Here is a 21,850-nt window from a genome sequence, read left to right as displayed (position 1 = left end):
TCCCGCTTTGTTCCCGCTTCGCCTCCACCCGGCAGTTGCCTGGCAACTCCATCCATGCGGCTGCCAGAGAGCAGCAAAAACACGTCCCCACATCCTCATCCCCAGCTGGATGAGGTCCTGTCGGGATGGCACAGCACGGCATGGCCCGGCACGTCCTTCCTCTGTTCCTCCAGCCACCAGATGCCCCACAGCCCATCCAACAGCCCCAAAAATCCCACTCTGCTGAGCTCCTCCATCCCCTTTCCCCACAGCATCCGGACAGGGGTTCTCGGATGTGGGTTCAAGTGGTGCTGCTGGCCAGGTTCAGCCACGTAGAGAGGGCTTCTCCTGACAGCAGGAGGGGAAACTGAGGCACAGAGAGACCCCCCCCCCCGAGACCCCGCTCGTTGGTGGCAATGGGGATGCACTGGGCCACAGGAGCGGGAGGGACCTGGAGCACTGTGCCATACTGAGGGCAATGCTCCCCCTGGGAAAGGTGCTTCAGATCCAGCCTGTCCCATCCCCTCTCCCCGTGTCGGCAGGGAGGGGGGCACTGCTGGCACAGAGCGAACTATTGGCTTAATTAATTTGCTGTTATTTCTCCTAACGAGCTGGGATCTGGAGCGGGCGCTTCCCTCGCTTGGCAGCCAGCACATTCCCCCGCCCCGGCAGCGAGCCCGGGGTGCGAAGCCTCCAGGCACTGCTCAAAACAGACCGTGTGTAGGAGGGAAAAATTACACCCCGGGAAAAATCCCTCCCAAAGCCAGCGCCTTAACCCACTTCCCAGCTGCAGCGCTGGGAGAAGGAACTCTGGCATTTGGGGAAGGGGAGAAGCACCACGAGACTGGGGCAGCTCCTCCATGAGGTGTCTGTAGAGGGCTGAGCCAAATCCTGACTACGCTCAGTACCGATCTTGCTGCCAGGGAGGGAAACTGAGGCAGTGGCACTGGGGAGGGATGGGACAGTACAGCAATGTGGGCAGGAAGGTGATGCCTCCTGCTGCTGCTGCTGTGGGAACCTACTGCCAGAAGTGAGGGCAGAAATTGGGGAGATCTGAAGGGAAGGGGGGGAATGGGAGTGGGATGCAAAGGGAGGAGCTGGGGTCCCCCCTGCCCCTCCACCATGGCACTGGCAGGGCCACCCAGCATCCTTCCCCTGCCAAACATGGCTGCAGGAAGGCAGAGCTCACCGTGATGCTCCATCCACAGGATCAGGGTGTAACAGGAGTGGGGTGTGTGCCCCCCCCACCTCTGCTTGGCGTGGGCAGGGGGCTGGCAGGAGGCTGCGGCTGCCGAGGCGGAGGCAGCATGGCACAAACGCGCAGGTGGCAGCTCCAGCACCACCAACACAACAGTTGGTCCTTCCCTGTGAGCCAGTGAGGCTGGGGGAGAGGAGGGGGCTCCCTCCAGCCCCCAGAGAGACAAGGGGCTCCCTCCAGCCCCGCTACTGGGGCAGAGCTGGGCTGGGGACGGTGGCAGCTCTTTCAGAGATGTGGGAGTGAGGGCGGCTGGTGCCAGGCACAGCAGAGCTGCAATTTCAGTCCCACTGTGAGCTCCTGAGAAGGGCAGAGCTGTGTCTAGGAAGAGCAGAGTGGCTCCTGGGAAGGGAGAACAGCCCCTGGGGAGGGAGCAATTCTTGGGAGACAACAGAGGTGGCACTGGTCCCGCCAGAGAAGCTCAGGTGGACACTGTCCCTGTGGGTCTCAGCCCCAGGAAGGACACACAAGAGCTGTCTGCTTCCTACAATGCTGTTAGGGATGTGCATCCCACAAGATAGGAATCCAAATAACACCAAAACCCCAGCTTGGGGGTGTAAGGTCCAGGATTTTGGTCATGTCAACAAAGTGTCAATGACACATGGTGACATCTGAAATGTGAGGGGATTCTGCTTTGGTGGCTGAAAAAAGACACAAAAGGTCACGGAGTCACAAACATCATACAAAGAAGGAATTTCTGCTGGAGAGGCAGGCATGGATCCACACAGAATGAGAAGGTGGGTGCTGGTCCCTCATCCTGGCCACGGATGGGGACGGGGTGGCTGAGCCACCTCTCGCTCGGTGACGTCCCCCTCAGCCAGTGCCTGCCCGGCAGCTGGCACGTCCCCACTGCGTCCCGGCACGTGCTCAGGAGAGCAGCAGGAACCGGCAGGAATGGGCAGGAATCAGCAGCCAGCCCTGCCAAGTTTCCTAATGCAATTTGCAAACGGCTGCGAGGACGTGGCCAAGCCGGAGTGGGGCCGGAGCCGCGGGGCTGGCGGGATGCGGGATGCGGAGCAGCAGCACTGCGGCACACCAGAGCCAGCCAGGACCAGCGTGGCACAGCTGTGGTGACAGTCACCCCATGGGGTCAGGAATCCCAAAGGGGACACAAGGCTGCTGTGGGGAAGTGAGGCAGGAGCTGGAGCAGGGCTGAGGTGCTTCCTTGTGAGGCCGGAGCCCAGCCCGGTGCGTTGGGGCGGGTTCCAACACCCTCCACAGCCCCAGCAGCAACACCCAAGTGCTGGGAGCAAACCTGGCCCTGCTGAGCTGGTTTGGGTGCTGGCTGGGCTGCTTGGGCAGTGTCGGGATGCTGGGTGCCCACAAACCTCCCCCCCTCCCACCTCTGTCTCTGTGGATTTGGCAGAGGGAGGGTGGAAACATCCCCTTGAGCTGCTGGGGGTGGCAGGGATGGGGGTCACCCTGTGGATTCCCACCTGAGAGCTCACACACACCAGTTACCAACAGTTTTGTTGGGAAAAGAATCAGGAAGAGCTCCTAAGTTAAGTGGTTCCTGCCCAGGCAGTGCATTCCTGACAGCTTCCCACGGCTCCACTGCCCCTCCCCTGCTCCAAAAGTGGCAGAAATCAACTTGCTAATTGAAAAGAGAACTGAAAAGAAGAATGAACTGGGTTGGGGGGGATGTCACTGCTGCTTACCCAAACAAATAAAAACGAAATACCCAAAAGAAACAAATCAGCTTTACTGAAGGAGCTGCTTCATTCCTTAAATAAAAACAGAGACCACGATCAAGCCAGCGGAGTTTGACATCCCAGGAAGGAGCAGGGAACGTTTAGTAACGGGGAGAAGTTGGGAGAACTTGTGGCCAAGGACCGACTCAGGGGTTGGTTCTTTGGCGGCCCCAGCACGGGGGAGAAGGGGCGCGGGCAGCAGCAAGATGGATTTTGGGAAGGCACTGCTCAGGCCACGGGGGAAGTGCCTGGTCCTGAGCACAGTGCAGGTGGCTCATCCCGCTGCCTCACCTCCACGCAGGGAAGGAGCCATTCCAAGGAGCAGCTTTCCTCCTTGCCGAGGGGCTGAGTCTGGTGCTGGGATTGCTGTGGCCGCGTCCCTACGTGTTGCTCCTCTCCTTTGATTTTTCACCTTTGCTGTCCTGGGAGGGGGGGGAGAGGGAAGAGCAGCAGAGGTTTAGGGCCCCCCAAACCCCTGCATGGGGGGAACAGTGCTATGGCTGGCAAGACCCCATCCCAGTCGGCAACCCCCCACACCCGCCTCTCTGGGCACAACCAGCCCCCTGTGCCAACCTCTCCTCATGGTTCCAGATTTTTCCATCACGAGGCCTTTCCAGGGTCCCTCCATCACACAATTTGCTTCTCAGCCCTCCCCATGTACAGGAACCCACCAGCACATGCCTGCCCAGGTCTGGGCTTGCTTGGCTCCCATACATGAAGAAGGTATGGAAAGGGAAACCAAAAACACACACAGCATTCCAGCACGCTCACACATGCACAGCTCACAGCACTGGAGCAAGGAGATCATTCCCAGCACAGGGAAGCACTCGCATCCTGAAAAACCTTTAACTCTACTGCCTGAATTATCTGCTGAGTTCTCAATGTTTATCCTTCCAGAGAACTCCCTGCCTTCTAGCTCCTCCAGCCAGGGCTGGATTTTTCCCTCTCAAAATTGTCCTGTTTCCTACCCTGAACAAATAAAATAAAAAAGAGTCGACTTCAGACTTACTTTTTACGTGGTTTTAGTTTTAAAGATTTAAGTAACTCAAATTAACTGGAGCCCTGCTTACCACCTGCAACGAGAAGCTGAGGTTTGGGACAGGTCAGAGACGAGACAGTTTAAGATTTCCCCTTACAAAAGAACAATGTTATTTTTTTTGGGGATGGGAGAGGGAACTGCAGCCTCACACACACACCAGTGACATCACACACACACACAAGGACCAAAGGTGAGGGGATGGTACCTCTGGAGGGGGTGGCTTGATGGTCACAGGCTGGGACGTCCGGCGGGGTGGGGAGGGCTTGGGCTGCACCTGCTGCTGGACAGTGTTGTAGTAGGTGACCCCCCCATACACCTGGGACTGCGCCTGCAGGAGCAGCAGGATCAGAGCTCCGGGCTGGGGAGCCCTGTGAGCCCCTCCTGGTACCCACTGGGGCTGGACAGCTGCCCCCAGCCAGAGCCAAGAGGAGCTGTGCCCCCCAGAGATCAGCTCCCGAAGCCCCTTGTGTGTCCCCACCCCTCATCAATGTCCCCTAACTCCAGCAGGGACAGGACACAGCCTGTGCAGATGGGATTCCCTCATCCTGCAGTCCATGGAATGCCTGAACTTCCCAACAGCAGCTTTTTTGCCTGGACACAGCTCCCCTGCTCATCCAGCCCTGCAGCCTCGGTGAAAACTGCCCTCAAAGCAGGGTGAGGTCCTGCTGGGATGAGCTGGAGCAGTGGGAAGGGCAGGGATGGCTGGGAGCTCAGGGAACATGCAGCTCTCCAGCCTTCCACGGCGTGTCAGCCCTGCTCCAGTCACAGCCTGTCAGCCCTGCTCCAGCCACGGCACCAGGATCTGGTCTGCTCTGGTCTCATCTGCCTTTTCAAGGATCTGCTCTGATCTGTCTCCTCTGGGATTAGGTCTATCTGCGTCCTCACAGGGTCCTATCCTCAGAGAGATCCAATCCAATCTGCCTCCTGAGGGATCTGATCTGCCTCTTCACGGGAATCTGACCCATGTCCCTACAGGATCTGGTCTGATCTGCCCCCTCAGGGACCCAATCCAATCTGCCTCCTCGCTGCCCAGCAGTGACCTTAGATACTGAGCAGGGCCATGGAGCATGAAAATCCATCCCCATGCTGCTCACACCAGCCAGCTCCCAGCCTCCATCTCAAGCAGAACTGACTTCCAAAGCCATTCCCAAGGTATCCTTGGCTCAGCAGGGCCCTGGAGGGGCTGTTTCCCTGTTCCATAAGGGAACACCTCAATTCCACACCCCCGAGGACAGAATTTCACCCACTGCGTGCCACACTCAGGGAGCTGCACAGCAGCCATGAGAACAATCCTGAGATACCAGCAGCCTTTTCCCACAGAGCTGCTGCACATCCTCTCCCAGGAACACCTCACGGAACACACCCCACACTCCACAACATCCCACCTGCTCCTGCCTGGGAAGGAGCCGCGGCGCACCCGGCTTACCTGCGTGTTGGAATAGAGATGAGGAGGGGGCGGAGGGGGCAGAGCTCCAGGGGGGTAGGGGTAGCCAGGATTCCCAAAATTCATCACTCCAGGGGCAGAGAAGTAAGTCGGAGTGAGCAGCTGCTGCGGCGGGGGCTGCCCCGGGGGCATGGACACTGGTGGGGGGTACAGGCCGGGGTTTGCCATGGCAGGGGGCGTCTGGTGGGGGTGTAAACCTGGAGGTGATGGGAAGCACATGGATGTCACAAAAAAAAGAGTGTCCCTGGGTAGCAGCAGGAAGGAGCACGTTCTGCTCCAAGGGTTCTCTGCAGCCCCAGGCTGGGGAGGGACACAGAGCAGCAGAGCACAGCTCCCTCCCCAGGTCCGGATTCAGCGGAACCAGACATGGCCCCACGGCAGCTCCACTGCAGGAAACAATTTGTGTGGGCAAGCAGAGAACGTGTTAGACAGCTCCCAGTTCTGCTTTTTCCTGAGCTACAGGGCCAGGGAGTGAGGAACCAGCCCAGAGCCCACGGAAGGGAGCGGCCCAGCCTGCTGAGGCCCCACAGGGACCTGCAAACATCCAGCTGGGAGCTGCCAAAGGTTCAGCTCCCCTTGTCCTGCACTGGCTGGAAGCTCCAGAAACACCTATTTTTTCTTTCCTTAAAACTGATACTGGTTCAACCTCACTGCAGGAGAGAGCAGGTCTCTTTTATGTTGTAGAAATTAAGGAAAATGGATTCCCTTCTGTGATAGAGGCTGTGGGAGAGTAGAGTTCTCTGTTCCCCAGGTTCAGAAGTGTCCCACTGGCTCCTCACCTGGATGAGGGAGGTGCATCTCCGGCTGCACAATCATCCCTTGGGGCGGCAGCGGGGCTGGGTTCTCACCGTGGGCGTAGATTGGTCCCTGGAATTGTACTGCAACAACACATGACAGGCTGTGAGGAAAAGCTCCATGGAATTTCATTCCCCTGCAGCTGGGCACACACAGCCCAGCCCGCCCTGAGGGCTCCCACGGCACACAGAGGCTCCAGGGCTCACAGATGGGACATGTTCCCTAAAGAAAAGCCTCCTACTCCTTTTAGAAAGCAGGAAAATACTCAGGGAATTTCTTCTCTAACGCTTTAAATGCTGAAGGGAATTCCTAGTCCATCCTCAGTCCTGTTCTCCCCATGCTCAAACGTCAAAGACCTGATTTGAAGTTCAATGTAAATCCCAGTTCTTGGGAAGTACTTGGGGTGTCCTAAGAGCCCTGCCATAGAGAGGGGATAACACTGAGGATAATTCCATGGGTTTAAACACAACCAGGCAGGCTCCCAGCTGCCTTTTAGACACTGTATGAGAGGACACAGTGCCACTACAACAAACAAAAGAGAAGACACAGTCCCAACCCCAAGAGGAGTGGGGGTGATCCCTGCTCCAGCTGCTCACATGGAGCAGGGATCACATGGAGCCAAAGGAGCAGGAAGGAAACACTCACGTGGGTCATAGTAGTGCCCTTCCACGATGCTGATGTGCATGGGGGGCGCGGGCTCTGGCACGGGGGGTCTCTGCCGCTGCGATGAGTAGCGCTTCACACGCCCCCCCGGCACTGCCTGCGAGAGTCCAGGGATCAGGGGGGGCTGTGGGGCACCCACCCCACACCCCCAACGCCCAAACCTCTCCTGGGTCACCCCCAAACACCCCCACAAGGGAAAGGCTGAGGCATCAACAGCCTGTAATTAGCACAACCCCAAGACAATTAGAGCCCATGTGCCGCGGAGCCGGAGTCACGCTCCGGGATCACGCGTTACCATCTCCTCCATCCGGTTGAACTGCGGTGGTGGCCCAGTTCCCACGTGCACATGGTTGGGAATACCTGAGGAAGGAGCAGACTGGTTATTACTGTGGTTTGTGCTACTTCCCAGGCTGGAGCTGCCTCGCCCGGGGGCGTGGCTGCAGCTCAGCTCCTGCTCCCATGACGTGGAACCTTTGGACTTCATAGCCCCAGTGATTTTAAATATTTTGGGATAAATTAGAGGCTGCTTTGTCGCTGCACATTCATTCATTTTAGGCATTTAGCAATGCCTAAATCCTGTTTCAAAACTAAATCCCCAGCTTGAAACTCGGGTCTTGCTCTGAGCTCTGTGTCTGCTGAGACACAGATCTCCTCCAGGTGGATCAAGGATCCACATGGGATCTGAAGCTGCAGTTTAAACCCTCTGCAGGGTGTAAACACTTTTATCACAGGATCCTCTGGATTTCAACAGCAAACTGAATCCATGTGAATTCACAGCAAAGTGAATTTTAAACCTTGGCTTAAAATTACAATGCCAAGGTGATCACAGGTGATTCCAAGGGAGTGAAAATGGGTAAAACAAACACTGGAAGTGCTCATGGATCACTGACAGAGGGATACAGAATGGACAGATGGGAGCCAAATGCTTCCCAGAATAACTCCTCCCTCTCTGCTAGGGACAAAAAAGGGACAGCAGAGTCATCACCCTTCTCACAACAGAACATGATCATGTACCTGCAGTCAAGAGCTGGCCTGTGAGAAATTTGGGAAGATGCTTCATTTTTGTGCATTAAAAAAAAAAACCCTAAAGCAGACAATCTCATCACTTTTGATCTCTTATCCCACTGTGATGCTTCCAGCCTGTCCAGGGGTCTGCTCTCACAGACTTCACAGTCCCACCAGTACCAAATGACTTCTGGTCCCATGACCTCAACCTCACAGACACTTATGAAAGCACCAAGTGGCTTCCTTCTCCTTGCTCCAGTTTTACTCCCCTCGGGAAGCATTCTAACACTTCCCAGAACAGACTCTAATTCTGCAAAGGAATAATTATACCTGGATGACCTCTCTGTGGATGTGCAACTGGAACTGTCCTCAGCTGGCACCAGAGTTACTCTGTCCCATGTCTCTCCCTCCTCCCAGGCACAAAGGGATTTGCCAATCCCAGCCAGGCCTTGGCTATTGGCAGCCAAATCCCAGTACCAGGAAATGAGCTGATAAACAGTAAGGAATTCCTTTTGCTCTAAGCAGGACACCACAGAGCCCAATTATTGATCCTTATCTCATGCTCTCCTGCAGCAGGAGTCAGTCTTCCTGTGATTCACATCACAGGGAAAGGATCCCTTCTATCCTTCCTAGCCCTAATTCCATTCACCTACATGAAAATGTTTAATTTCCCTTCTTCTCTGCTGTGGTATCCATACTGCAGCACTTTCTCAGTAGGAACCACCACTCTGCATCCACCCTGGGACAAGGCTCGGACAGAGACAGCTCAGCTCTGACCAACTGCACAGATCAGGAGGCACAGAGCTGTTGGAAAACCAGGAGGCTGCTCCCACTTACCCCTCAGCTCCCGGGGTGGGATGAACTGGGACTGCCCCGGGCTCCAGTTCTGCTCTGTCAGGTTCATCTGGGTCATCTCCTGCCCAAGTCCATCCACACTGGATTCCACTGGTGACTCCCAGTTGCTCTTGGCTGGTGGGGGGGAGGTCTCGGCTGGCGTAGGTTTTGGAATCACAGGAGCCAGCCCCTCAGAAGCAGGCACTTCCTCTGCCAGCTTCCCTGCCTCTCCAGCCTTGACTCTGGTCCTTCTTGCCCGGGAATAAGATTTCTTCTCAACTGGTCTGTCCGGTGGTGGCTGCACAGCATCAGCACCTGTGGCTTGGTTTTCCAGAGCCCCCTCCTCCTTCCCAGGGCTGCCATGGACATGTCCCACCTCCAACTCAGGGGACGTGTCCCTTGATGGGCTCTGCTCTGCATGCTTCCCACGGTAGCCACCCTCCTGCTTGGCTTGTTCCCCATTCCGGTGCAGGACAGTGGCCTCTGAAGCCCGGTAGCCTGGACGGGTCTCCTTGTAGCCACCCATCCTGGGGTAGTTCCTGGCAGGGGGCATCCTGCCAGTGCTGGCAGAGCTGCGGCTGTTGAAGGACCGTGGAGGAGCCAAGGGGCTCTTGGCACCCTGGTGCCTTGGGGGCTTGGGGGGCCTCTCGTTGGACCAGTTGGGGTCTCGCTGAGGGGGACTGCCAAACCTGAGGGAGAAAAATAGAACAGTTCATTAGAAAGAAACCCCTAGGTGGGAAGAATCACTTTTGTCAGGGAACACCTTTCCAGCATGCGCATCTAGAAAAACCAGGAACACGGTCCCACGTGACAGAGCTTTCCCTCTTTGAAGCTCCAGACCTGGCCCCTCTGCCCAGAACAATCCAGGCCCTGGTGTGACTCTGGGGCTCACCGTGGCTTGCGCATCCTGCGGGGTTTGATGTCGTCGGGGTTGTGGGCTGAGCGGATGTCATATCCATACAGAGCAATCAGCTCCTGCCTGGTCTTGGGGGCCTGCTCATCCTCACGGAACTTGTCGTGTTCCCAGCGCCCCTCGTCCTTCCACAGCTTCCGCTGACGACCCTTTGGCCTGGAAAAGGGACACAAGGAAAAGCAAGGGGTTGTAAGGTCAAGATGGGGCAGTTTCGAGCAGGTCCATACAGAGCCTGAGGATTCCTGAGGCAGGGAATGCACAGGAGGCAGCATCCCTCCTTCTTCCCACTCCTCCTGCCCAGCAGGTGCTGGTGACCCACTGCTATTTGGGAAAAGCAGCTGGAAGAGTCACTGCTGCCTGGCACGAGGCTTTTTTGGTGGGTTTTGTGCATCTCTCCTTCAAAACAAAGAGCTGAAGTGTCCTGGCAGGACACAGAGCAGGTAATGGAAGCACAGACTTCCCAATGCATCCCACTGAAGCAAGGAGCCCTGCTGCCAGAGGCTGGCCTGGAAGCTGGCCTGTCCCTCCCAGAGCCCCAGGGGAACACTCACATACCTGACCTCCTCCTCCTGCGTCTGCCCTCGGAGGTCATGCTCAAAGAAGAGCCCCTTGCGTGGGATGTACGCCGGGTTCTTCCGATCCTCATCGTCATCCAGATGCTTGGGAACCTTCTTCCCAACTTTCTTCTCCACAGGCTCCGTGCTCTCCTGTCAGAAGCAGGGAGCTCTCACCACTGCAGCAGTCCTGCTGCCAGCCCCCAGCCCGGAGCCATGGGACACCAACCTGCCCGTCCCCGCTCTGCCGCTCGCCCGTCACCGCTCCCTTGGGATCCACCTTCTCATTCCCCTTCTCCCCTCTGGCCGCCGACTCGCAGGAATCGTTGCTGTCCTGCTTCAGCTCCACCTTGGAGCTTTCTTCCTCGCTGTAATCCTCTTCCTCTGCCTGGGAGACACCCAGTGACTCAAACGTGCTCCGTTACCAACAGATCTGCCAGGAATCTCCCCAAATACAGCAACAGATTGCCCAGAAATTCCCTCAGTTGTGGAGTTAGATCCCTATTCCAGCTGTTAGACATGACTCTTCCAGAGCAGATGATTAGCTCCTAAAATTCTTCCTGTCCCCGTGTACTTACAGGAAAAGCAAAGGTTAAACCCAAGCTCTCCCAAGAGAGGGAGGATCCAACAGGTTTTCTGGAATGGAGCTGGGATCAGCTGCTCCACAAAGATGTGACATTCCACCACTCCAAAAAGGCTCCTGCAGACTGGGAAGACTGGTGATCCCAGGCCCTTCCTTCCACACTGAGGGCCCGGATCCAGCCAGGGCCACGTTTCCAAATTCCCTGGAGTTCCTCAGCTGACTCACTCTGCTCAGGAGCATGACCTGGTTTCACCCCCAGGAGCCTCCGGAGGCTGGAGCCGAACTAAAAATAGCTCGGGGTGATTAACCAAACCCTGCTCCATTTTCCTCTTTCAACACAGCCCTTGCACATCGGCTGCTCCTGGTGTTTACGCTGGGGAAGCCCAGGCTGGGCATTATTTTTAGGTACAGGAACAGAGTCATCCTGGCAAGACAGTGATGCAACAACCCCGCTGCCACTCGGAGCCTCCATGCGGGATTCCAGGCTGGAAGAGCTCTGGGAGCTGTCCCAACACCTCTGCAGCCTGCAGAGCTCCTTCCTTGTTAATAGCATAGATTAATTCCCAAACTGAGATTAATTCCCAAATAAACAGCTTGGATTTTCTCTGCCTGGTGGTTTGGATGGTCTCTAGCCACTGTTTCCCTCAAGATTCCCAAAACACAGATGGATTTTCCTTAAAAAGCCTTCGCTATATTTTTTAGGCACCAGAACTTCTCTAAACTCCTTGTAAATCTCAAACTTTAGAGCTCTGGACTAAAAAAATCCAGGGGAACCTGCAGCCCCCAGGCACAGGTGGGATGGGATTCCTTCAGCACCCTCTAATTCCCAAAGTGCCTCCCCCCCTCCAGCTGCTCCCTCAGAACAGAGGGAAGCCCCTGGGATGCTCCCAACCACCACTTTGCTTTTGAACTCCAACTAATTAAAACCCAACAAGCATCCCACACTCCTCCCACGCCCTTCTTGGCCATGGTAAATCCAGTTCCCAGTGCGAGCAGCCAGGAGGGTTTCCCCTTGCACATACTGGCCCTGCACCCTCCCCAGCAGCACAGTGACACTGGTCCCAGTGCCAGGGGGAGGCCATTTCCTCAGGACACAGAGGGATCAGGGGAAGAGATCCAAGGACACAAACTGGGTTTGTGCTGAAATTCCAAGGGAATCAGGGGCTCAGCAGGACAGGGTCACCCTTACCTCCGAGTCCTCGGCGCTTTCGTAGTCAGAGAGCACGGCTGTGGGGAGGGAGAGGAGGTGGGGTCAGGGCAGGGCTGCACATGGCTCTTCTGCCATGGGACCAAACCCTTCCCAAAGGGAATTTGGATCCCAACAGCACCCTGGATCAATGCCACAGCCAGCTATGGGGAGCAGGGAAGAGTTTGGGACACTGTCCCTGTACCCCACATTTGCCTGCTGTTACAATATTTGGCATAGCAACAACCACAGGATTGTTTGAAAAGCTGTTTAGTCTGGTTTTTACTTTTTTTTCACACAAACAACCCTGGCCATGAGCCATCACTCACCATCTCCTTCGATGCCATCCTCACTTTCCTGCAGAGAGAGAAAAGTGAGGGGTGTTAGAGGAGGGGAGGGCAGCAGCCAGGTCCTAGCAACATGGAATCATGGATTCACAAAACCACAGAATAATGCAATTGTTTAGATTGGAAAAGATCTTTAAGATCAAGTCCAACCTTCAACAAACACCAGCCGTATGTCACCACTAAACCATGTCCCCAGAAGCCACATCCACACTTTTTGTACACTTCAGGGAATTGAGCAGCCTGGGCCAGTGCCTGACCACCCCTTCTATAAAAAAAACTCCCTCAGAAAATATTTTTTTAGTATCTACTACCCTAAGACCTTTTCCTAACAGCTGTCCTTTTGTCCTAATGTCCATTTTTCCTAATATCCAGCATCCCATGATCTCACACATGATAACAGCAAGGTCTGACCCTATTGCATCCACCCTTGGAAGTTCAGCTCCAGTGACCAAGAAGAAACAAATTCCATGCTCCCAGAGCCTTTTTAAGGCTCCAAGAACCTTCTAGAGCAGCTACAGTGGGGGAATATGGAGAGCAAAGCACAGCCTGCTGGTGCTGGGGGTCTCCAGGGAACAGAGTGACAGTAACAGGGGAGCCAGGATCCCTCCCTTGGCAACCAAGAGCCAAGGAAAGGGCAAGAACAGGGAATAACAAATAGAGGCTCAGCTCAGGGAAGGGGCTGGAAGAAGCAAACAGCTCAGAGGAGTAAAAGTGCTCAGTAAAACTGCTGCCCAGAGAAGCTGTGGCTGCCCCATCCTTGGAAGTGTCCAAGGCCAGGCTGGAAAGGGCTTGGATTAAACTGGGATAGTAGAAATTGGTCCCTGCCCTGTGGAACTGATGAGCTTTAAGGCTCCTTTCAAACCAAACAATTCCATTATTCCAGCATAAAGACAAAGATCAACCCAACTGTACAGAAACAACAACCCCAGAACACAAACAACCCGACCAAGGTGACAAGATAAACCCAAAACCACCAGAGAAAAACACCCAGGGAGTCAGGGGGAGCTGGAAATAACCAGCCCTGGAATCTAAAACAGGAAAGAGCTGGAAATAACCACAAGCAAAACCCAAACCAGGAGGGAATTGCACCTGGATGTGAACTGCAAAAGCAGAACTGCATGGTGGTGGGGCTGGGACAGCAGCACCCACCCCCCACCTGGCCTTTTTGCAGAGACCCCAGGAGCAGGGACAGCACCCCAGAAACAGGATCTCAGACTGGGGAGATCCAGCCACAGGGCACAGGGAGCCAGAGCAAAGCCTGGTCCTGGGGGGCTGCAGTGCCCACCCCACCCGAGGCTGCCCCAGCACAGCTCTCCCACACATCATGGGGGGTTCAGCCCAATTCCCCCAATTCCCCAGACCGGTGCTCCCCCAGCTCTTCACCTCTCTTTGTCCCCAGTGTCCCCACACCCTGCAGGTCCTAGTATCAGTCCCCCTGACACCAGAGCCCCCAGCTCTCTCACTCCTCCCAAAGACCTCCTTGGAGACCTGAACTCCTCTCTCAGCCCCTCTTAGAGACCAGAACCCCTCTCTCAGCACCCCTTAGAGACCAGAACCCCTCTCTCAGCACCCCTTAGAGACTGAACCCCTCTCTCAGCCCTCTCTAGAGATCAGAACCCCTCTCTCAGCCCCCTCCCTTACCTGGGTCCTCAGAGTCCCACCCTCTCCTCGGGACCCCCAGACACCAGAACATCCCTCAGCCCCCTCCCTCCTTTCCCCAGGATCCCCAATCTCCCCCCTGGTTTCCCCAGACACCAGAACATCCCTCAGCCGCCTCCCTCGCCAGGGGCCTCAGTGTCCCCAAGTCCCCCGCATTCCCCCCGGCCACACTCCGATCCCAGAGCCCCCCGGCCCCTCCCGCCCGCCCCTCACTCACACACTCCGACTCGGCCGCGCTCTTCCCCCCCGCCCCACCGGCGCTCTCGGCCCCGCGGCCCCGCGGGGCAGCGCCGAGGGCCCCCGCGGCGCCGCGCGGCGGGCGGTGCGATAGCCGGGGCGAGCCGGACCGGGAGCGGGATCCGGATCCCGAGCGGGAGCGGGCGGAGCGGGGGGAGCCGGGAGCGGATCCGGCGCTGTCGGAGGCCGCCGAGCCCTCGCTGTCCTCGCTGTCCTGCGAGGCGCGCTGCCGCCGCCGGTCCGCCATCTTGGCCGCGGGGCACCACGGGAACGGCGCGCGCGGAGCCTCCTCACCCCCCACCCCGCCCGGTACCGCGCCCGCCAGGGGGCGCGCGCCGCGCGCGCCGGTGACGTCACCGGCCCCGCGGAAATGACGTCACACCCGAGGGCGGGTAAATCATCAGCACCCAGCGGCCTTTTTCTTGTTTATTAAAAAAAAAAAAAAAAAATTATAACCAACAACGAAAAGCAATAAAAAATAATAAAATGAAACCAGCGAGCGGGCGTGTCCGCGAGCGACCCCACCCCCTCCCCATAACGTTTGTTTAGAACTCGGTGGTTTTAGAACTTTATCGATATTTTTTTGAACAATTTCCGGGTTTTTTAAGGTGTTTTTTTTTTTCCTAAGTTTGTTTTTCTTAAAGTTTTTTTTTTTTTTTTTGCTAATTTTTTTTTTTGTAAACGAGTTTTCTGGCGTTCAATAAGCTCGGGGTTAATTACAGAGGGGGGGCAGGGGGGGATAAGACTGGGGGGGGACAGGCTCAGTGCAGGCGGGGGAAAAGGAGGAAAAAATGTGGGAAAAGGGGTAAGATAGGAGGAAAATGGAGATAGGAAGAAAAAAGAGGAAAAGGGACCCATGGAGCCCCCACCCATGGAACCCCCTCCCCACCCATCCAGCACCAAGAGGGTCCAGCAGCACCCAGGGGCTCAGACAGGCAACAATCACCCCCCCTCACAGCAAACCCCTCGCCCGCCTCAAAACATTTAAATTACATTTAAAAAAAACATTAAAACCCCCCAAATTGTGCGCACAGGGTTTCTATTTCACAAAAAAAAAAAAAAAAAAAAATTTGCTTTTTAACTCTCCCTTCTGCCCCCACCAACCCCGCTCCAGAGAGGAAAACCACCAAAGAGGGGGAAAACCCCCCCAAAAGAGAATCCCAGGCGCTTCCCAGCTCCCAGTTGGCTCCAACACAATCCGCTGTTTATCCTGCTCTCTAACTAAACACAACGTGAAGGCAGCAGCGGGTGAGTCCCGGGGGATGTGGCACCCCCAGACACAGATCTGGTGCTGATTCATCCCCGTGCTCCCACCGGACACGGGAGAGCCCCAGATCCCAAGGCCACGGGCTGTGGAGTGCAGGGGTGGCACAGGGGGACTCCAGAACGGGGCTGGGATCCACCCACTGCCCCCAGGAGTGGAGCTGCAGGCTGGTGGCACTGGGAAGGCGGTGAGCTGCAGGCTGGTGGCACTGGGAAGGCGGTGCCAGTGCGGGGGATGAGTCCGGGAAACGTTCCAAAACCCAAACGAACAAAACTGGGATCGCAGAACAAAACCATCCGTCAGCACGGAGCAGGCAGCAGCTGGTGGTGACCCGCTGATGGCAGAGCTTCTGGTGCCTCAGAGGTGTTCAGAGCCCCTGAGGACGGAGCTGCTGGAGGTGTTTGGAGCTCCTGGAGGTGTTTGGAGCTCGCAGCATCTCCCTTATTTCCGACAGGTCCGGTGTGGTGTCTGCTTCTTCTGCACCTCCAGCCGGCAGCGGCTGCGCTCGTCCAGCCAGGGCAGCTCGAAGTTCCTGTGGGCACAGCTGGTGTCACTGCAGCTCCCTCCTGACCCAAAAATGGCACCATCCAGACCCAAAATGGGCACGGTGCCTTGCTAGGAGTGACACTGGCACTTGCCAGCCCCATCCCCTCCCGCCCCCAGTACTCACTGTGGGGTCAGTTTGGGCAAGGGCCGGCCAAAGGCGACGACGGGCAGGTAAGGGGTGATGAGCAAACTTTCCACTGTGGGGAGACACCGGAGTGTGTGAGACCCCCCCTCCATCTACACCCTGACTTCCAACACCCCCTTCCCAAGCCTCACCATCATCTGGCTCAGGGAAAAATGAGGTAACTTCAGGTTCCGACTCCTGAATCCCTTTCCTTTTGTACATTCGGAGCTGCAGCCGCTGTAGGATTCTCTGTTCCCTGATCCGCTGGATGTCCCACCTGGAAAACAGCATGGCTGGGAAAGTGAGGAGCCACGGGGCAGTGCCAGACTCCCCCTGGGTGATCACGGGGCTGCACTGGCTGCCAGTGATGTGAGAGCATCCCTCCTCCTGCAGCATTCCTGGTGCCCATCCCAGCTGCACCCTGCCCTGTCCCCTGCTCTGGGTGACACCACAGGACACTCCCCTGTGAGTCTGGAACTCCAGACCCCCATTGCTCCAACCTTTTCCTTCGTTTCTCATCCAGCTCCAGCTTTGCGTGCCGTTTGGAAAAGACGCTGTCGTCCAGGTTCTGCAACAACACCAGACAGGGATCAGCACATCATCCCAGGGCCAGATCCCCCACCTCAGCCTCCCAACCCCAGATGGGGTTTATGCTGGATAAGGAGATGAGATGCCACCAGCCCTGGGAGTGTGGGACAGCCTGGAAAGCCCCTGTGACACTGCCAGCAATGATGGCTCACATACCTCCAGGAGGTCTGAGGGGTTGGGGTCTCTCAGGGGCTCCACGACATGGTCCCTCCAAGACGGAACTGCAGGACAAGGAGAAGGGTGTTACCCCACACCAGAATCCCTACAACCCCTGCTCCATCCCACCACCTCCCCGCTCCCTTCCTGCCCATCCTTCCTCTTGGAGCATGGCTTGGCATGCCCCAAACCCCCATCCTGAGCCAGCAGTGGACATCTGGCAGACAACCATCTGACAACCCTGCATCTCCAGCCAGCCACAGGGCAGCAGAGCTGACCTCCACCCCCTTGGCCAAGCACACAAGCAAACCATTCCCAGGGATGTGCAAGGCTCTGTCTGAGCCACAGTGCTGAGCCACCTGGCACAGCCCAGTCCCATCACTGGCACCAACCTCGCTGGGCTCAAGGCAGGACAAGCACCGGATTTGAGGACAGCAGGTGACCCTGGTGCTGTGACACCCAGGAACGAGCCAGAGACACGTTTCCCACCCATCCATGGGAAGCTGCTTCACTGCTTGTTCCAACAGACACCAGCCAGAGTGGGGTGACCCCAGAATGAGATTTGGGATAGCCCAGAGCCAGAATTGGAAAGAGCCAGCAGCACGGGACCTTTTTACCGCCACAGGCACTCCCTTTGGGAATGTGAGATCCCTTTCCCGGATTCAGAATGAGGGTGCTGAGCCCTGTTCCCAGGCTGGCTGAGCCCAGCAGCTTCTCCATCATTCTCTCCATCCTTACTTGCTACAGTCTCCTCCTTTTTGGGGGAAGGCTCCCGCAGTGGCAGCGGCGACGGGGGCGGCTGGTGCCAGCGGCACAGGTACATTTCTGTGGTGGACAGGTAGGGCAGGTCGTCGGCCTCACTGACAAAGCCTTTCTCCTTGGGGTGGGTACCAGGACCCTTGGGTGGGGCTGATGCTCTCAGTGGGGTCTCCAGGAGCGAGCGGGTTTTTTCTGGAGTCTCTTGGCTCCGCAGTTCTCGTTTACAAACAGTTTCAGCCAAGGAGCCGCCCGATTCCTCCTTCCCCGGGGAGTGTTTTGGAGTTTTACTCTTCACTTTGGAGAATTCTGACACTAGTTTTTTCACAGGCGTCTTCCTCTCTGTGCTCCCAAATGTTGGCTTCCTGCAGGAGGAAGAAGAGCTGAGCCAGGCACAGAGATCCTCACCCTGCACCAGGGATGCTGTGGGGGGCTCCGGGCACCCCCAAAGCAGGGCTGCTGCACCAGGGCCAGATTTAAGCAGTTTACAAAGGGGCTTCCCCAGCATTTTGTGACCCTGCACTCCCCCACACAGGTCTTCTTTGGGTTCTCCTTGATGTGTTCCTGGAGCTGGGTGGCCTCTCCAAACACCTCAAAGGCTGCTGGGCAGTGCCAGCCCCACAAACAGAGGGTGAAGGCACAGGGAGCGTCCCCCCTCCTCCCCAGGCAGCCCCCCCATGCACTCTGTACCTTTTATGCCCCTTCCCGTTCCTGCCGTAGGGGAAGTGCTTGGGCTGCAGGGTCGGGGGAGGCTCCAGCAACTCCTGGGGACACTCCAGAGGCAGCTTCTCACAGGCCTCTGCCTCTGGCTTCTCATCCACCTCAAAGCCCTGGAAGATGCGGTGCTTCTCCCGCTCACTGTCCTTCTTCACCAGCTGCACCCGCCTTTCCATGCGCTCGATCCGCGCCAGGAGCTGCCAGGCAGGGGAGGGAGGGCTCACCTCAGGGTAGGGTCACCCCCGGAGCACCCCAGGGCAGCTGCCACTGGATGCCCATCAGCACAAAATGGCCACTATTTGTCTACTTCTCCTGCTGCAGGGACATCTTCCACTATCCCAGCTGTTCCAAACACTGTCCAACCTGGCCCTGAATACTTCCAGAGATGGGGCAGCAGAAACCAGAGAATTTGGGGGTCCCACCCTCTGTGTGTCCTCCCCGAGGATGCAGGATGGAGAAAGGGGGTTGGAATAAGCTGTGGGTTCAAAGAGCACCTGGTGACCCCTGCTCATGGTCACCTGTCCCCAGCCATCCCCCAACAGGGCCTGCACTGTTTTTGGACAGCAGAGTGGGGGGGGGGTCCCAGCACCCCCCAAAGGTGGGGCTGTGGGGGGACCCAGCTTTGGGGAGCAGAGCCCAGTGCCCGCCGCAGGGTGTGGCAGTCCCGTGTCCCCAGCAGTGTCACCCCAGGAGGCTGTGCCCCTGAAGTCCCACCAGGGACTTGCCGCAGTGGCTCCTCCATGTTGGGGGACGCAGCATTGCCTGCGGTGACACCACGTGGGGTGACCCCGTCCTTCCTGCCACAAACGGGGCCACCACTGCAGCTGGGCATGGCCACAGCCGCTGATGGCACACGGCCACAGGGCTGTGGGGCTGGCAGGGGGGTGACACATGGCTGGGGGGGTGGGGGGAACATGCAGCATCCGTGGGGTGACACAACACCCACGGGGGGACAACGCAGGTGGGACAATGTGGGGGGGCCATACAAATAGGTTATCTATGGTGGAGGCACACATGGCATTTCTGGGGTGACACAGGACACATGTGGTGGGGGCGGAGGAGCACAGCTCAGCTGTGAGGACCCCACAGTGCCCCCCCCAAGCCTGGCAGCCTCTCAAGGCTGTGATGTCCCCCAAATCCCCGGGGTGAGGGTGCAGCGAGCTGGCCCCAGCAGAGCGGCGACATCCCTTGTGGCCGTGTCCCGCCCGGTGACGCGGCCCCTTTAAGGTCCCCCCCCCGCCCCGCACGGTCGCCACGGTAACGGGCGGCGGCCCGTTAACCCCCGCCCCGCCCCCGCCCTTTGTGCCCCCGCCGCTTTGTCTCGGGGGGGCTGCGACCCCCGGGGGCACCCGCGACCCCCGAGGGAGGGAATCCACCCCGGGGCACCCGCGACCCCCGAGGGAGGGACTCCACCCCTGCGGTTGGCAGAGACCCCCGGGGTGGGGGTGGTGGGCGGGGGGGGGGAAGAATTGTCCCTGGCGAGGATTTAACCCTTTGGGGAGGGGGGCATTAAATCCCCCCCCCCCCCCCGGGATCAGATGCCCCCAGCGAGGGAATTCTCAAAGAGGGGGGGATTAACCCCTAGGGTGCCATGGGGGAAGAACAGTAATACCCAAGGGGGGGGCATTAACCCCTGCGGTGCCAGCGGGGGGAGAACAGTAACACCCAAGGTGGGGGGGCGGCTTTAACCCCTGGGGTGCCAGCGGGGGTCGTGAACCCCCAAAGGGCTTCCCCCCAGGAGAGGAGAACTGTAAGGCCGCATGTGGGGCATTAACAGCCAAGGGGAGGGGTGGGATTAACCCCTGGGGTGCCACGGGGGAACAGGTTAACTGCCATGAGGGGCACATGAACCCCCAAGGGATGCACTAAGCCCTAGGGCAGTTGGACGTTAACCCCTATGGGGGGACATTAACCCCCCCAAAAAAGGGGGGGCATTAACCCTTGAGGGGAGCCGAGTTAACCCTCAAATAGGGGGGAAATAACTACCATGGGGTGCAGAATTAACCCCAAAGAGGGGTGGACATTAACCCTCAAGGGGATGGAATTAAGCCCCAAGGAGAAGGGGGCATTCACCCCAAAGAACTAACCCCCAAAGGTGGGGGGCATTAACTCCCATGGGGCGCAGAATTAGCCCCCAACGAGGTGGTGGAATTAACCCCCAAAGAAGGGGGCACATTAACCCCCAAAGAGGGCACTGAAATAACCCCCAAAAAAGAGGTGGAATCAACCCCCAAAAAGGGGTATTACCCCAACAAGGGGGGGGGTAAATTAAGCATTAAGGGGATAGAATTTAAAAAAAGAGAAGTGAAATCAACCCCCAAAAGTGGGGTATTAACCCCCAAAGAGTGGGGTATTGACCCCCCCAAAAGGGGGGCAGCATTAACCCCTTGGGTATCAGGGGGAGTGAGAACTTTCTTGTTGGTGGGACCCCTGGGTGGTGTTGGGGAGCCATTAACCCTAGGGGGAGGGGGCATCACTCTACGGGAGGGGTGTTAAAGCTAAGGGGGGGTTAAATCTAGTGGGGATCACCCCATGGTGGGGGGGAGGGGGTGTTAAACCTAGGGGGGTTAACCCTAGGTTGGGGGTCACCCCATGGTGGGGGGGGATTAAACCCGAGGGAGGTTAAACCTGAGGGGGAGTTAACCCTGAGGGGGGGGGGGTCACCCCACAGGGCAGTAGGTTAAATCTGGGGGGGGTGTTAAACCCAAGGAGGAGTTAACCTTGGCGGGAGTTAACCCCTTCCACGCCGCATTCCCGCCCACCTCCCCGTTCCCCCCGGTGCCCCCCCCCGCTCCGTTCCCCCGCCGTACCGTGTCGCGCTCGGCCCGGAGCTCCTCGATCTGCCGCTCCTTGGCCTGCAGCTGCTGCTGCTGCTGCTCGATCAGGTCCAGCTGGAGCAGCAGGATCTGCCGCAAGCAGGCGGCCTGCCCGGGCGACCCTCCGCCGGCGCCCATCGCTGCGCGGGCCGCGGGCCGCCGCTTCCCCGGCTCCGCGGGCCCCGCTCCCGGCCCCGGCCCCGCTCCCGGCCCCGCCGCCGCCGCCTCCCCGGGCAGCCCGCCCGCATCCCCCGCCGCGGCCCTGCCCCCGCCGGCCGCCGGCCCCGCCGCGGCCCCGCTCCGCTCCCGCTCCGCCACCCCGCAGCCGCGGCCCGTGTGTGCCCCCAGCGGCGGCGGGGCCCGGGGCCGCCGGGCCGGCGGAGCGGGGCCTTCCTCCCCCTCCTCCCCCTCCTCCTCCTCCTCCTCCCCGCCCGCCCCCTCGGGCCGCCGCCGCCCGCCCCCCCGGAACGCCGTGGACCGCATGGCCGGGCCCCGTTACCGCCCGCCGGCACCGCGGGGCGGCGGCGCGGGGGGCGCCGGGGGCATCGGCGCGGAGCGGCCCCTGCCCCGGGGATGACCCGCGCGGGGATGAGCCGCGCGGGGGGGCGGCGGGGCGGGGGTCGGTACCGGGCACGGGACCCCGGGTACCGGCGAACGGGGCTCGGCGCGCATGCGCCGGCGGCGGTGGGGGCGGTGGGA

General features: G+C 58.3%; 2 protein-coding genes across 4 annotated transcripts; both read right to left on the bottom strand.

The window, feature by feature from the left end:
• Positions 1-2,912: 2,912 nt before the first annotated feature.
• Positions 2,913-14,480, bottom strand: CASC3 (CASC3 exon junction complex subunit). 3 transcript variants are annotated; one of them, XM_050985777.1, is made up of 14 exons: positions 14,165-14,480; positions 12,271-12,298; positions 11,945-11,982; positions 10,402-10,560; positions 10,174-10,325; positions 9,598-9,774; positions 8,709-9,394; positions 7,162-7,226; positions 6,849-6,963; positions 6,188-6,286; positions 5,391-5,605; positions 4,170-4,292; positions 3,935-4,011; positions 2,913-3,347 (listed from the first exon to the last, which is right to left on the bottom strand). In XM_050985777.1, exons 1-13 carry the CDS (start codon positions 14,429-14,431, stop codon positions 3,976-3,978), a joined length of 2,160 nt encoding a protein of 719 aa, XP_050841734.1. In that variant the 5' UTR covers positions 14,432-14,480; the 3' UTR covers positions 2,913-3,347; positions 3,935-3,975. The 3 variants fall into 3 exon arrangements, with proteins under 3 accessions (XP_050841734.1, XP_050841733.1, XP_050841732.1); XM_050985776.1 differs by having other exon boundaries at positions 2,913-4,011; XM_050985775.1 differs by lacking the exon at positions 3,935-4,011.
• Positions 14,481-14,596: 116 nt separating this feature from the next.
• On the bottom strand, positions 14,597-21,410 carry MSL1 (MSL complex subunit 1). The gene is made up of 8 exons (XM_030232414.2): positions 21,146-21,410; positions 18,309-18,532; positions 17,601-17,983; positions 16,863-16,927; positions 16,619-16,686; positions 16,271-16,395; positions 16,119-16,191; positions 14,597-15,980 (listed from the first exon to the last, which is right to left on the bottom strand). The coding sequence occupies exons 1-8, from the start codon at positions 21,287-21,289 to the stop codon at positions 15,890-15,892; spliced, it is 1,173 nt and encodes a 390-aa protein (XP_030088274.1). The 5' UTR covers positions 21,290-21,410; the 3' UTR covers positions 14,597-15,889.
• Between the last annotated feature and the right edge of the window lie 440 nt (positions 21,411-21,850).

This window comes from Serinus canaria, chromosome 27 (assembly GCF_022539315.1).
Source record: "Serinus canaria isolate serCan28SL12 chromosome 27, serCan2020, whole genome shotgun sequence".
Classification (NCBI taxonomy): Eukaryota; Metazoa; Chordata; class Aves; order Passeriformes; family Fringillidae; genus Serinus; species Serinus canaria.
This window is presented reverse-complemented; position numbering and strand designations above follow the sequence as displayed.

Coding starts and splice junctions, on each gene's coding strand:
- CASC3 (XM_050985775.1), bottom strand. CDS start 14,431: ATGGCGGACCGGCGGCGGCAGCGCGCCTCGCAGGACAGCGAGGACAGC. Junction 11,983..12,270: donor GGATGGCATCGAAGGAGATG/GTGAGTGATGGC, acceptor CCCTCCCCACAG/CCGTGCTCTCTGACTACGAA. Junction 10,561..11,944: donor AAAGCGCCGAGGACTCGGAG/GTAAGGGTGACC, acceptor GGTGTCTCCCAG/GCAGAGGAAGAGGATTACAG.
- MSL1 (XM_030232414.2), bottom strand. CDS start 21,289: ATGGGCGCCGGCGGAGGGTCGCCCGGGCAGGCCGCCTGCTTGCGGCAG. Junction 18,533..21,145: donor TCCGGGCCGAGCGCGACACG/GTACGGCGGGGG, acceptor CCTGCCTGGCAG/CTCCTGGCGCGGATCGAGCG. Junction 17,984..18,308: donor AACGGGAAGGGGCATAAAAG/GTACAGAGTGCA, acceptor TTCCTCCTGCAG/GAAGCCAACATTTGGGAGCA.